Source organism: Salmo trutta, chromosome 23, assembly GCF_901001165.1.
Source record: "Salmo trutta chromosome 23, fSalTru1.1, whole genome shotgun sequence".
Taxonomy (NCBI): Eukaryota; Metazoa; Chordata; class Actinopteri; order Salmoniformes; family Salmonidae; genus Salmo; species Salmo trutta.
Window position 1 is genome coordinate 12,188,088 of NC_042979.1, and position 12,694 is coordinate 12,200,781.

The 12,694-nt window shown below is 40.9% G+C and overlaps 1 protein-coding gene across 3 annotated transcripts in view; it reads left to right on the forward strand.

The window, feature by feature from the left end:
- Positions 1-3,663: 3,663 nt before the first annotated feature.
- unc5cb (unc-5 netrin receptor Cb) overlaps positions 3,664-12,694 on the forward strand; it is a 175,141-nt gene continuing 166,110 nt past the window's right edge. For 2 of the 3 annotated variants that reach the window (XM_029708989.1, XM_029708990.1), the window contains exon 1: positions 3,665-4,311. In XM_029708989.1, coding sequence (XP_029564849.1) covers positions 4,191-4,311 — 121 coding nt within the window. In that variant the 5' untranslated portion in view covers positions 3,665-4,190. Of the gene's footprint in view, positions 4,312-12,694 lie in introns of all 3 variants that reach the window. The other variant, XM_029708988.1, reaches the window with a different exon arrangement.

The following is a 12,694-nucleotide window of genomic DNA, read 5'->3' on the forward strand; positions in this document are numbered from 1 at the left end:
TCCCTAACTATGCTATCAGCAGGGCTATAGAGAGACACAGAGTATTAACTGCTGCTGTTTAGTATACAATTTAGTCTGTGGTGTGGTCAACCTCATTACCACAATACACCACCTCCCTCTCCTCCTGTCCTCTAATTAACAACCATACAATTAATCCACTTTTACTGTTCCTTAATTCAAATCTGACAGCGGTATGAGTGGAGGAAAGAGCAGCCTGCTTCATCTGTCCACTGTTTGGTAGTACTGTTTTACCATGCACTATTTACATGGTACTGTATCTACTTAGAAGTGTCAAGGAGGCAATTACTAGCTAATATCATTACGCAATAAGCATTTTCTGTTTCTTGGGGATTCAATAATCACTACAAAGTAGTTACAAAATAGTGAAATGACTTGAAATATTTAGCAGAAAGTACAGTAACCTATGTGTTTATTGCATGCAATTACCATGTAAACAGTACTGCAATAGTAACATCAGCTCTTTCCCCATGAATTAACAACCGATTACACCAGCCACTGGGCACACACTGGTTGAATCAATGTTGTTTCCACATCATTTCAATGGAATAGACGTTGAATTGACGTCTGTGCCCAGTGGGCAGTGACTTTTTAGTTATGACCTTTAAAGTCCAGTTAGAGAGTCCAATGAAAATACTGATTGAAATGATATAAATGCTGCAGGTGTTCATCACTGGAATACCACACCCTGGAGCCCCCCCCCCCCCATATGACCACGTCATAAGCCAAGAATTACAGTAAATTTGCTGTATATTTTCTCAGCCTCATGGCAAAATGTGTAGAAAAGCAGGAAATGTGCATTAAAAATGCCCAAATTCTCCCTGCCTCATAACAACATGTGTAGAAGAGCATAAGATTAGCTATAAAACTGCAGATTTTTCACTCTGCCTCATGGCAATATGGGTAGAATTGCAGGAAATTAGCTTTAAAACAACATTTTCTCTCAGGCTCATGAGAAAATGTATAGAATGGCACGACATTAGCTATTAACAAGTGTACAACTCTACCACTATGCAAATCACCACACTGAAAGTGATTTAGGATGAAATGGCAGTAAACCAGATTTTGATGATCCGAAGTCTATTTGAAGGATGGATATTTTGGAGCCCTATGCCTCAGTCAACCCGTCTCTCCCATCCCACAAGAGTTCCAAAAGCAATTTCCTGCGTCTCGTAACTCAAATTGAAATGCCAGTGAGATGACAGTGGCCCATTGACATTATTGTACATTCACCTAAAATGGAAGGAAGGTGATGAGAATACCCTGTTTCTCAAATTACATTTAAAAATTGTTATTTTCACTTTTCAATTTTGTGAGGCATAGAGCGACCGTCAACTTCACATTTCACATTAATCACAGAAAGTCAAGGTAGTGTACAATTCTGTCACACATACATAATATTTCAGCAGCAGTAAATATTAAAAATGAAAAAACATTATGTTCTAATGGAAAAAAGTATTGCCCTAAATACAATAAAGGCTTTGCCACTTTCTCACTTTACAAAACAAAGTTATGTCCAAAAACTATGAAATAAAGCAACAGCACGTGTGCATTAGAGTCTCCATAGACCTTGATTGAAGTGCAGTGATTTCTGAAAAGTGTTTGGGATGGAATCATGAGCTCCCCAAAGCCTAAAACAATGTGTGCCTGTATAAACTCTACAAACCCCACTTTTACTTGTTTCCAACTTTGCTCTTGCTTGCTGATATAACAAACCAGGTCATGGTTCATTCATAAAATGTGTTGCCCCTGGAAACCAATGATTAGAGTACTAAGCAGGATTGATCTGCACCAGTCAGACTGTAGCAGCACTGGGGGACTTGAGGAGTCAGACAAGGGTGTTGAAACTCATTCATGCCCGTCAGCTGGGTAAGGTAGTCGCCATACCCTACCTCAAGACCAAAAATGTAAAAGTACGCTACAAAAAATAACACAAGGATGATTATTATGATGAGGTTGAGTAGTGGTTGACATTGCACATGTCGTTCCACAGACCTTTAAACCTAATTTTGCGTTTTTGTTTTGTTTTTGGTGTTCTCCAAATAGCATTTTAGAGTTTGAAAATTGTCTAGAAATGCAGTAAATGAGCTTCAACTTTTTGAGCCCCCCCCAGGTTTAGCTGAACTGACTCCACTGTCCCTCTGTGGTAATTATTGATCAGGTCTTTAGACATGGCTGCATGTTAGTCCTAATGACCGTGTCTAAACGAGAATCAGGAGTGCGACTGTGACAAGAACAAAGGGCAGTTAGAGAAAATGTGTTTCTTGATTGAATTTCAACAGTCTGATTACATTTGCGGTCTTACAGCAGTAAAAAGCGATGTTGCCTTATGTTTGCTCAGCAAGCAATATGCTTGCTCAAACATCCTTCACAAAATATATTGTAATAGACAGATTAAAATGATAGTCACTTTAGGGTAGAATATCAGTGGAAAAAAAATTATATTTCATATATTTCAATTCTGAGCTAATCGATTATAGGCTACTGCTACATAACCAACAATGTTAACCAACATAACCAACAATGTCACTGTCTACAGGCTATTCTTTTCAACATAGCCTTACCTATTTGTTTAGATTTTGGTGGAATTTTGGAAGAGAATTCGACTTAAAGCGGCAATCAGGAGTTTAAATAATAACAAAGTGTCCTCCCTGCTACTGTTTCGTAAAAATCTGAGGAATGGGGGTGGAGAAATATAACCACTCTCAAATTCATTGATAGCTATGGATGCAAGGACTGACCATCCATGATATCACAATTATAGTTTTAAACATGTTTTTAGGCTGTACAGTGTTTGTTTACAAACATTGGAGTGAAACAAGCTTATACTTTGGGTTCTGATGGGGTACGACGGTTGAACTAAGCTCATGAGGCATTTATAAGTTATAATCTTCAAGAATCAATGGGTACATATTATCATCAATTTATATAAGTCCAAGAATGGATGTAGCAACTGCTGATTGCCCCTTTTAACCATCATAGCAAGGGAAATCATTTATGGTAGACTAATGCTTATCGGAAGCGACTTCACCATTTATTTTCTGGATTCAGGTTCACTCAAACATAATTTTAAGCTTTTTTTTTTACTATTGACAGTTACAGCTGATTTCAGGATTGCATATCGATTCGTTCTCCTTACATATTTGTGAACTGATGTATTCGTTTCCGTTTCTGAATTGTTTAATCAAACTTTTGATGGCTAGCTAAGCTATGCTAGTTTTCATCCTCATTCCCAAACTTCATAAATACTACACCCTCAAATTCAAAACTCCTTTGCTAGTTATACAATCATGTAACTAAGAAATTACCTGGAAAGAAACTTGAAAATGATTTAGTGTTTTTTGAATAGTCATGACTGGTTCAAGTTATCTTCGGCATCATTGCCAACTGTGACAACAGGCAGCCTCTCCCCACTTGGCTCGATGGGATATGTAGTGGTTTTGCCAACACAGCCAGATATGTCCACAGTCTTGTATCCTTAACCTAAAAAAATAACTACTCTACATAGCGTCAATGGCTACTATGAATGGCCAAATTACTTCCGGATATGGAGCTTCTCCTCCTCACCACTTTATACTCGATAATAACATCCATTCCGAGGCTCCAAGCCGGGTTTTGAAATGGCCGCCACAGACAGGAGTCGGTCGTATTTGGATTGGTTGAAGTAGCTTGGTACAGAGACGGAGCCTTGTCCGATTCAATTCCATCAGTAGAGCGCTAGGCGCGGTACTGACGTTGTATACTGTCGCTAGACGGAGTGCGGAGCGTGGTAGCGGCAGTTACGGAGGACTTTTGTGAATTTTCTGATTCGGAACATGAACTTCATATCAACCAGACATCGGCCCAGGTAGTCAGCTAGACACGTTAAGCATTAAAAGTGAACAGAGCAAACGGTAATTTCAAAGGTGTTCATGCATACCTTCATATGACTGAGGGCGGTGCTCGCTTCTCATGAGACAATTTAATATCTGTCATATTTCAAAACTGTTTCACTGAAGTCCTGGAATTTGTTCATTCTCTATCCACCCCCCCTTGTTCTACCTTCCCCTTCTATTCGTCAAGTGTGAGACTCCTAAAGATTTCAATTGCAGCTGCTGCAAGGCAGTAGGTCATTGAAACAGCATTTGATAGCCACTGGACTTGCCTCATCGCGGAGTTTTTGACTCCTCATCATGGGGTATAGTGTACAAACTGCAAGAAGTGGAAGAAGAGGAGTCACGGGATACTTACTGCAGATGATCACCATATCTTTCGTTTTGCTAATTGCCCTCGTGGATATCGGAGCCGCTCAAGGTAAGCTATCGAATTCATACCTGCATGCAGAAAAAAGCAGCAGCGCTCGAGTGTTTTGCGGATGGCCAAAGTCGAAGATTTGTGCTGGATTTTTGCAACAACAGAAAATCATAGTTCGCTGACATCATAAATGAATAGCCTAGACTTGTCCATTTCTACCCGACAAAATAGAAGAATCCCAGAGTCGCATACCTTATAGAGTGACAAGATATAGTCACAGCTGTACTATTGTGCGCTCTGGGATATGTACACAGTCAATTACTGTTTCTTCCATATCGACCACTGGAATGTGGTGGATATCGACGTTTTTCAAATGTGTTTATTACCTAAGTGTAAGGCTATGCGTTAAAAGGACACAACTTCAATTAAGCCTTTGCTTGGTGTAAACAGACCTGACCATAGCCATTTTTGCTCAATTGTAAGATACTTTTAATTGTTTTTTGTTGTTGTTATATAAACGAAAGATGAGCAAGCTACACCTGAGTCATCGTAGTCACAATATTTTTCTTTAGACTATCCCTCTCTCTCTCACACGCTGCACACACACAAACACGCAGTTGACTTCAAAGTGTTTGTGTCTTGTATCGAGACATAAAAAAAATAAGCTTCTCCGGCATTTTACATAGTAGCCTAGGCCTTATACAGCAATTGAAAATATTTCGTTGAAGTTACGTTTACTCTAACCCTGTCAGCAAAATTCAATTCAATAACTGCCCACGGAGGCTTGCTTATATTTCATCAGGACAGTTCGAAATGTACCGGTCCAACTTAAGGTGTCAAAAGAAATGCACCTGTCTCCCCAACATTTAAATTAAACTGCACCCCCCCCCTCATAGAGTTAACTCAAAATCATATTTAATACCACAAATAACCATAACTGTAGCGACCCTGTGTTTATAAACGTGGATATAGACTTTGCCACTTCAGCATGATTTTGTGGTGCAGGCGATGCTACTCAGGGCTACAGGCCAGAAGGTTGAGGGTTCTCACCGACCACCACAGACAAGCTCACTCTCCCTGCCTGTTTCATTACACTACAATCAGAGCCGGCTGCAGACAATGATCAGCTAGGGGGAAATCAGATTTTCACATTTTTTATGCCATATTTATAATTATATAAAATATATACACCACATTTTCCAGCAATAAGTTTCTGTGCCAATGCACCACACAACCAACAAACAAATCTTACCGACTTAGGGCACTTCAATATCATGGTTTGTGTTTTCAACACAACAATAACTAGACTATGTCAATCTTGACAAACAGAAAATACATCCCTTCCTACACTGTAGGCTTACCCAGTATCCAAATGTTATTAAACTTTTTGGTGTTTGGTGTTTCATCAAATGGCGCAGTTCGGATTGATTGGTTTTATTTGTCAGTTTAAAAAATGCATATATTTACACACAGTACAAATATTTTTTACAAGTGACCGGGATTGCACTATAAAGTCGGGAACTTATTTCCATTGTAGTCCCTATTTTTTGTACATAAATACAGTGCCTTCAGAAAGTATTCACACCCCTCAACTTTTTCCACATTTTGTTGTGTTACTGCTTGAATAAAAAAATTGATTACATTTAGATTTTTTTGTCACTGGCCGACACACAATACCCCATAATGTCAGTGGAATAATGTTTTTAGAATTTTTTACAAATTTACCATTAAATGAAACACTGAAATGTCTTGAGCCAATAAGTATTCAACCCCTTTGTTATGGCAAGCCTAAATACGTTCAGGAGTAAAAATGTCCTTAACAAATCACATAATAAGTTGCATGGACTCATACTGTGTGCAATAATAGAGTTTAACATTATTTTTGAATGACTACCTCATCTCTGTACCCCACACATACAATTATCTGTAAGGTCCCTCAGTCGAGCAGTGAATTTAAACACAGATTCAACCACAAAGATCTGGGAGGTTTTCCAATGCCTCACAAAGAAGGGCACCTATTGGTAGATGGGTAAACATATAAAAGGCAGACATTGAATATCCCTTTGAGCATGGTGGCGTTATTAATTGCCATTTGGATGGTTTATCAATACACCCAGTCACTACAAAGATACAGGCGTCCTTCCTAACTCAGTTCCCGGAGAGGACAGAAACCGCTTAGGGATTTCACCATGAGGCCCATGGTGACTTTAAAACTGTTAGAGTTTAATGGCTGTGATAGGAGAAAACTGAGGATTGATCAACAACATTGTAGTTACTCCACAATACTAGCCTAATTAACAGTTTGAAAAGAAGGAAAGAATAAAAACTATTCCATAACATGCATCCTGTTTGCAACAAGTCCTGAATACAAAGTGTTATGTTTGAGGCAAATACAATAATACAACACATTGCTGGATACCACTGTCCATATTTTCAAGCATAGTGCATCATGTTATGGGTACGTTTGTAATCGTTAAGGACTGGGGAGTTTTTCAGGAAGAAAAATAAACAGAATGGAGCTAAGCACAGGCAAAATCCTACAGGAAAACATTGTTCAGTCTATTTTCCACCAGACACTGGGAGAAGAATTCACCTTTCAGCAGGACAATAACCTTAAACACAAGGACAAATCTACACTGGAGTTACTTACCAAGAAGACAGTGAATGTGCCTGAGTGGCGAGTTACAGTTTTGATTTAAATCTACTTGAAAATCTATAGCAAGACTTGAAATGGTTGTCTAGCAATGACCAACAACCAATTTGACAGAGCTTAAAGAATTTTGAAAATCATTTTGAAAAGAATAATGGGCAAATGTTGCACAATCCAGGTGTGTAAAGCTCTTATAGACTCGCAGTTGTAATCACTGCAAAAGGTTATTCTATAAATTATTGACAAAGGATGTGAATACTTATGTAAATGAGATATTTTCAAAAAATAAATAAATAACATGTTTTCACTTTGTTATTATGGTGTATTGTGTGTAGATGAGAAAACAAAAAATCTATGTAATCAATTTTGAATTCAGGCTGTAACAACAAAAAGCTGAATAAGTCAAGGGGTGTGAAGGCACATAGTACCATATACTGTACGTATACTATGGAGTACCATAGTAAGAGTGAGGCTTACCCAGTAGTTTTGATAACCGTGCAAATCTCTCTAGGACAAGGTGACTTTTATCAGTATATTCGCCTGTATTTAACCCCCAAAAATGAAACGCTAATTAGCTGCTAAAGAACTACAAATGCCATGATGATCTGGGCGAGACGGTCAAATCGAGGCAAAGGTAAGACTCTCTTGATTAACTATCACACATTAGCTAAATGTAGTAATTCATAAATTGGCAACATTTCTTGAAATGGACAATTCTGTGAACTGTGTTGTGCAAGTTTTAAATTGACACAATACCTGTTAGCAAAGGTGTCAGCTAGCAATGAGGTGCAGGAGCTTGCGGGGGTTTGTAGTTTTGCATGTCTACTTTGATGCTAATTAGCATTTTGGAGTCTGAGACTAAATAGAGCCGAATATATTGATAAAAGTCACCATGTCCGAGAGAGATTAACATGGTTATGAAAACGTCACGCCAGGGTAAGCCTACACGAAGCACAGCACTTATTTTAAGTGTTTCTAAAATCCCATGTGGGGAAAAATGAACGGTGGAAAAATGATTGTAACTATTTCCCTGTTTTACTGCTAGGTTTTATGGGTATTATGACACCTCCAATGTGGGGCTCTATTACATAGATAGACACATTACAGAGATGCAGACAAAAAACTGCTCGACCTCCAGATGAGTATGAGGGGGGAGTTTAAGTACAATTCTTGTTTTGCTTGGTCTGTAACTTATTCTTTAGATGTTTGGGGCTGCTGGTGAACCATGATGTGCAGGCATTATCAATGGAACTGGGCTAGCGCACTTGCCAGAGTCTTTAGGGTGTCTATAGCTAGGTTTCCATCCAATTGGCGACAGATTTTTATGTGAATGTTAAACATTTTTCCCATCAGAGTTGTTTCCATCAAATTGACTCGTTGAGGATAAAAGTCTGGGCATAAATACATAGTGCACATAAAAAAATGTATTTTGGTATTAAATTCCCATACCGAATTTAAAAAATACAAGTTAAATGAGTTTCCATGGCATTTTCAACTCTAGGCCTGCTGATGGTTTTGTCACAAAAAATGTTGCGTAGGTATAGGGAATGTACCCACTCTGGTGTTGACACTTGTGCTCTAGCCAACAGCTGGCAGATACAGCGCGGGTATAACCTACTACATGATGAGTGCAATATTATTTTATTTGTCAAACGGCAGAATACATCACCAGAACAAGACCCTCAATATTTATTGGAAAGGAGCATCACGATGACCGTGCATTTTTACCACCCCGTGAAGTCCCTGATAACTTATTTCCTCTGTAGCCTAATAAACGGCATGCTTTCCCATGATGACATGGAAAAAAATGATCCGACATGTACTTTACTCGCTTAAAAAGGTTGGATGGAAACCTGGTTAACCTCAAGTCATTTTGAGGACGCTGGTATTCTATTTTATAAATCTGAATAACTGGGCCTGTTGGGAGCATATGGAGCCACCTTGCTATAGGACGACTAGGGAGAATGATGATCTGCAACAGACAGCGCATCTCAGTATCAGAAGTAAAAATACAGCCAGACTGCCCTTTCTAGACCTTCTAAACTGTCGAGTGTAGACCCACAACTCATCCAAATGGAATAAAACATTCAAATCACAGGGCTATTGCGCCGTTATTCAAATGACATTTTCACTGCAACCTAGAGTAGAATTTTGTACTCACTTGAAAACAATAATGCAACTATTCATTGCAATGTGGCGTTGTAGGCTAGTCTATGCGGGATCATTATGTTGTCCCTAAACAAGATCAATAGAGGAGCTGTTTGAGCTGTGTGTCTCATGTCAATGATGCACCTGGCCACACTGATTTGATGTGTGGAATGATTGCTAGTCAGCCTATTGCAGATCTGGACAAACAATCCACCTAGCACTATTGTCACTATGACTGGTGGATAGAGGGCAGGATAGACAGACTGGACTATATTGACCTGGGGTATAGTAAAAGCTAGCGCAGAAAAGCGTAGTGCAAAGGGGAAGTACCAAAACACCTTGATATAAGGGAGGTACATACAAGCAGATGAGGACATTTAGCTAGGATGGAAGACATTATATAGTAAAACCTGCAAACGAGCAAACGTAAACCAGGAGCAAAACGCATTACCCTCCCCTGTGCCCAATAAAAAATCACACAACCCTCCCCAAAACAAAACTAAACGTTTGACAACCGTCCCCCCAGTAAATTTAATTCTGTCCTTTTTATCAGCTTTTTGCAACAATGAGTTAGATCAATCTCAACATTGGATTTTAATGCACTCATTGACTTTCATAATGAAGTATAGTTGTCGCCTGTTGTTGTGGATTTCCATCGCCCTTCCTTTTCCTCTTTCTTCCATTATTCTCTCTTTCTTCCATCTCTCACACTTGTTGAAAGGATGGTAAAGTTCAGGGTCATAGGCCACTGCCTCATCTATCAGGAGAGTTGCTCTTCTCACATCTGTTGTCCTTGGTTGTTCACCTGCAGCTGTCTGAACAGTGGTAGGCCCACAACGCTGAGGCTAGAGTCATTGGTCAACAATAGTATTGGAAGGCTTTATTGGTTACATACAGTATAACGTTTCAACGGTTGAATGTTATTAATTCCAGTTGGTTCTGATTTTTGTTTTGTTTAGGCTTGTATCCTTCTTCATTATTTTCCTGCATGCTGCCATTTTATTACAGTATATTAAAGGATGTTTTTTTTTTAGTTAAGGTGTTGTCAAGTAGAAAATAACAGTCAAATCTCAAACAGCATGCAGACAGCGTTGAACACCCAAACCCATTTACCAAATCCATTCCCAACTGAGCTGGATTGTCTGTCAAACAAAAAAAGGCAAAAAAACATCCCCTAGGGTGTGTTGAATGTGCATTCCTGTGTGTGTTTTTCTCAGGAGGCAGGTGGGTGGCCTCTTCCTTACCATAGATGCATTGTGAAAATCCCAAACACATTCACGCACACATAATGTAACAATGGAAGTAATGGCGTGAGGATTTTTCACATTTTCTATGTCAGAACTAAGGGCTTTATTAACACAGACCCAGCTGGAGGAGGAAAGAATGTTTCCCCAACAGTTTAACGAGTAATTTGGAAGTCATGCTTTCGCCCTTCATGCTCTGGATCAGTCCAAGAGTCCCCTGCAATCTCAAATTGCAGCCCTAAAACCATAATTTCAGATGATCCATACAGGGAAAAGGGTCTGTCAGCAACCCAATTCAGTCTGTCCTGGCCCCAACCCCTGCCCCAGCTCTCAGTCCCGGGCCCCAGCCTCAGCCACAGCATCACAGTGACTCCTACATAGTTAATGAGGAATGAGCAAAAGGAGAAAAACGGAGGAGGAAAAACAGCTCTGGTTTCTAAAGGGCAGAGCTGGGATGACATAATGGCCATTCCAGAACCCCGGAGAGGGTCGTGTCGTTGACTGGAGTGGGAACACGAACCAGGTCGTTCCCTGTCCATTAAGAAGTCGATAAGCCTGGACAACATTGTTTGGGGGTAATTAATGGCCCTGCCTTCTTTGTGCACTGATGAGCTGCCTGTGCAGATTTCCACTGGAGAGTCTCTTCAGCTCAAAAGGACTCACCCGGTTGGTGATTAGTGTCTCACTTACCCGGCAACAGACTTTTCTATTTTTAATGTAATAAAAAATAAAAAAATACCCCCATTTTTCTCCCCAATTCTGATCTTGTCTCATCGCTGCAACTCCCCAATGGGCTCGGGAGGCAAAGGTCGAGTCGTGCGTCCTCCGAAACAGGACCCGCCAAACCGTGCTTCTTAACACCTGCCTGCTTAACCAGGAAGCCAGCATCACCAATGTGTCGGATGAAACACTGTTCAACTGACGACCGAGGTCAGCCTGCAGGCGCCCGGCCCGCCACAAGGAGTCGCTAGATTGCGATGAGCCAACTAAAGCCACCCCGGCCAAACCCTCACCTAACCCGGACGACGCTGGGCCAATTGTGCGCCGCCCTATGGGACTCCTGATCAAAGCCGGTTGTGACACAGAGAGTATGGGATGGACTCTCGGCATGGTAGCTCCTCATGGTGAATTTAAACTGGTTCTGCTTCTTATTAGTCTATGTTTGAACTTGTACTCTTGACAGGGTAATCCACCTAGCTTGTTTCCAGCAGAGAGAGAGAGTGTGATAGAGAGAGAGAAAGAGAGAGAGAGAGAGTAGTATAGCTGGCTAGCTATCAGGGAACGAGGGTTGAAGAAGATAGCTTTTTAACCTACCGAACTCTTTACAGAGCAGGAATTGAGATATGGGGTTAGCCAGCCAGCAGCCAAATGCTTTCCAATTCAGGGACAGTAGCTTGATTGTCAATCTTGAAGAAGGGGCAGGCGTCCACATCATCATCCATTCTCACAGCAGTAGGTGTGTGTGTGTGTGTGTGTGTGAGTGTGTGTGTGTGTGTGTGTGTGTGTGTGTGTGTGTGTCTGTGTGCGCGCGCGCCTGTGTGCGTATTTAGGAGCAGATCTGGGCTCTGTGACTGTCTGAATATGCAGATGAGCGAAGGATGAGAGAGAAGAGGCAGTGGAAGAGAAGGTTTATCTTTGATCGTTCTCCAAACAGTGCATATCTAAATCAATGTGTAAGCCTACTTCAAATACATCCCAGCAAATACATCCACCCTGCTGTCACTCCGGTATGGAATTACACAATATATTGAACTAAAAGTCAAATGTGTTAACAAGATTTAAGTACATTTTTAGTTAAATGACAGGCCTATTTGATACATGAGATAAGATGCTTCTTAATGAAGAGCAGTGTGATGCCAACTAAGCCACTCTGTCATCCTCAGACACTGCAGCTTCAAACACTGTGCAGAGGCAAACCCAATCTAACCAAACCCAATCTAACCAAACCCAATCTAACCAAACCCAATCTAACCAAACCCAATCTAACCAAACCCAACCTAACCAAACCCAACCTAGGGAGTCTGTGGACACAGCCATTATCCACTTTTTCCACAACTTTCCTCCCAATACTTCATACTACATCCCCCAGTGCTCTCTCTCCCTCTCTCCCCCCTCTCTCTCCCTCTCTTCCCCCTCTCTCTCTCTCCCTCTCTCCCCCTCTCTCTCTTTCTCCCTCTCTCCCCCCTCTCTCTCTCTCTCCCTCTCTCCCCCCTCTCTCTCTTTCTCCCTCTCTCCCCCCTCTCTCTCTCTCTCCCTCTCTCCCCCCTCTCTCTCTTTCTCCCTCTCTCCCCCCTCTCTCTCTCTCTCCCTCTCTTCCCCCTCTCTCTCTCTCTCCCTCTCTTCCCTCTCTCTCTCTCTCCCTCTCTCCCCCCTCTCTCTCTCTCTCCCTCTCTCCCCCCTC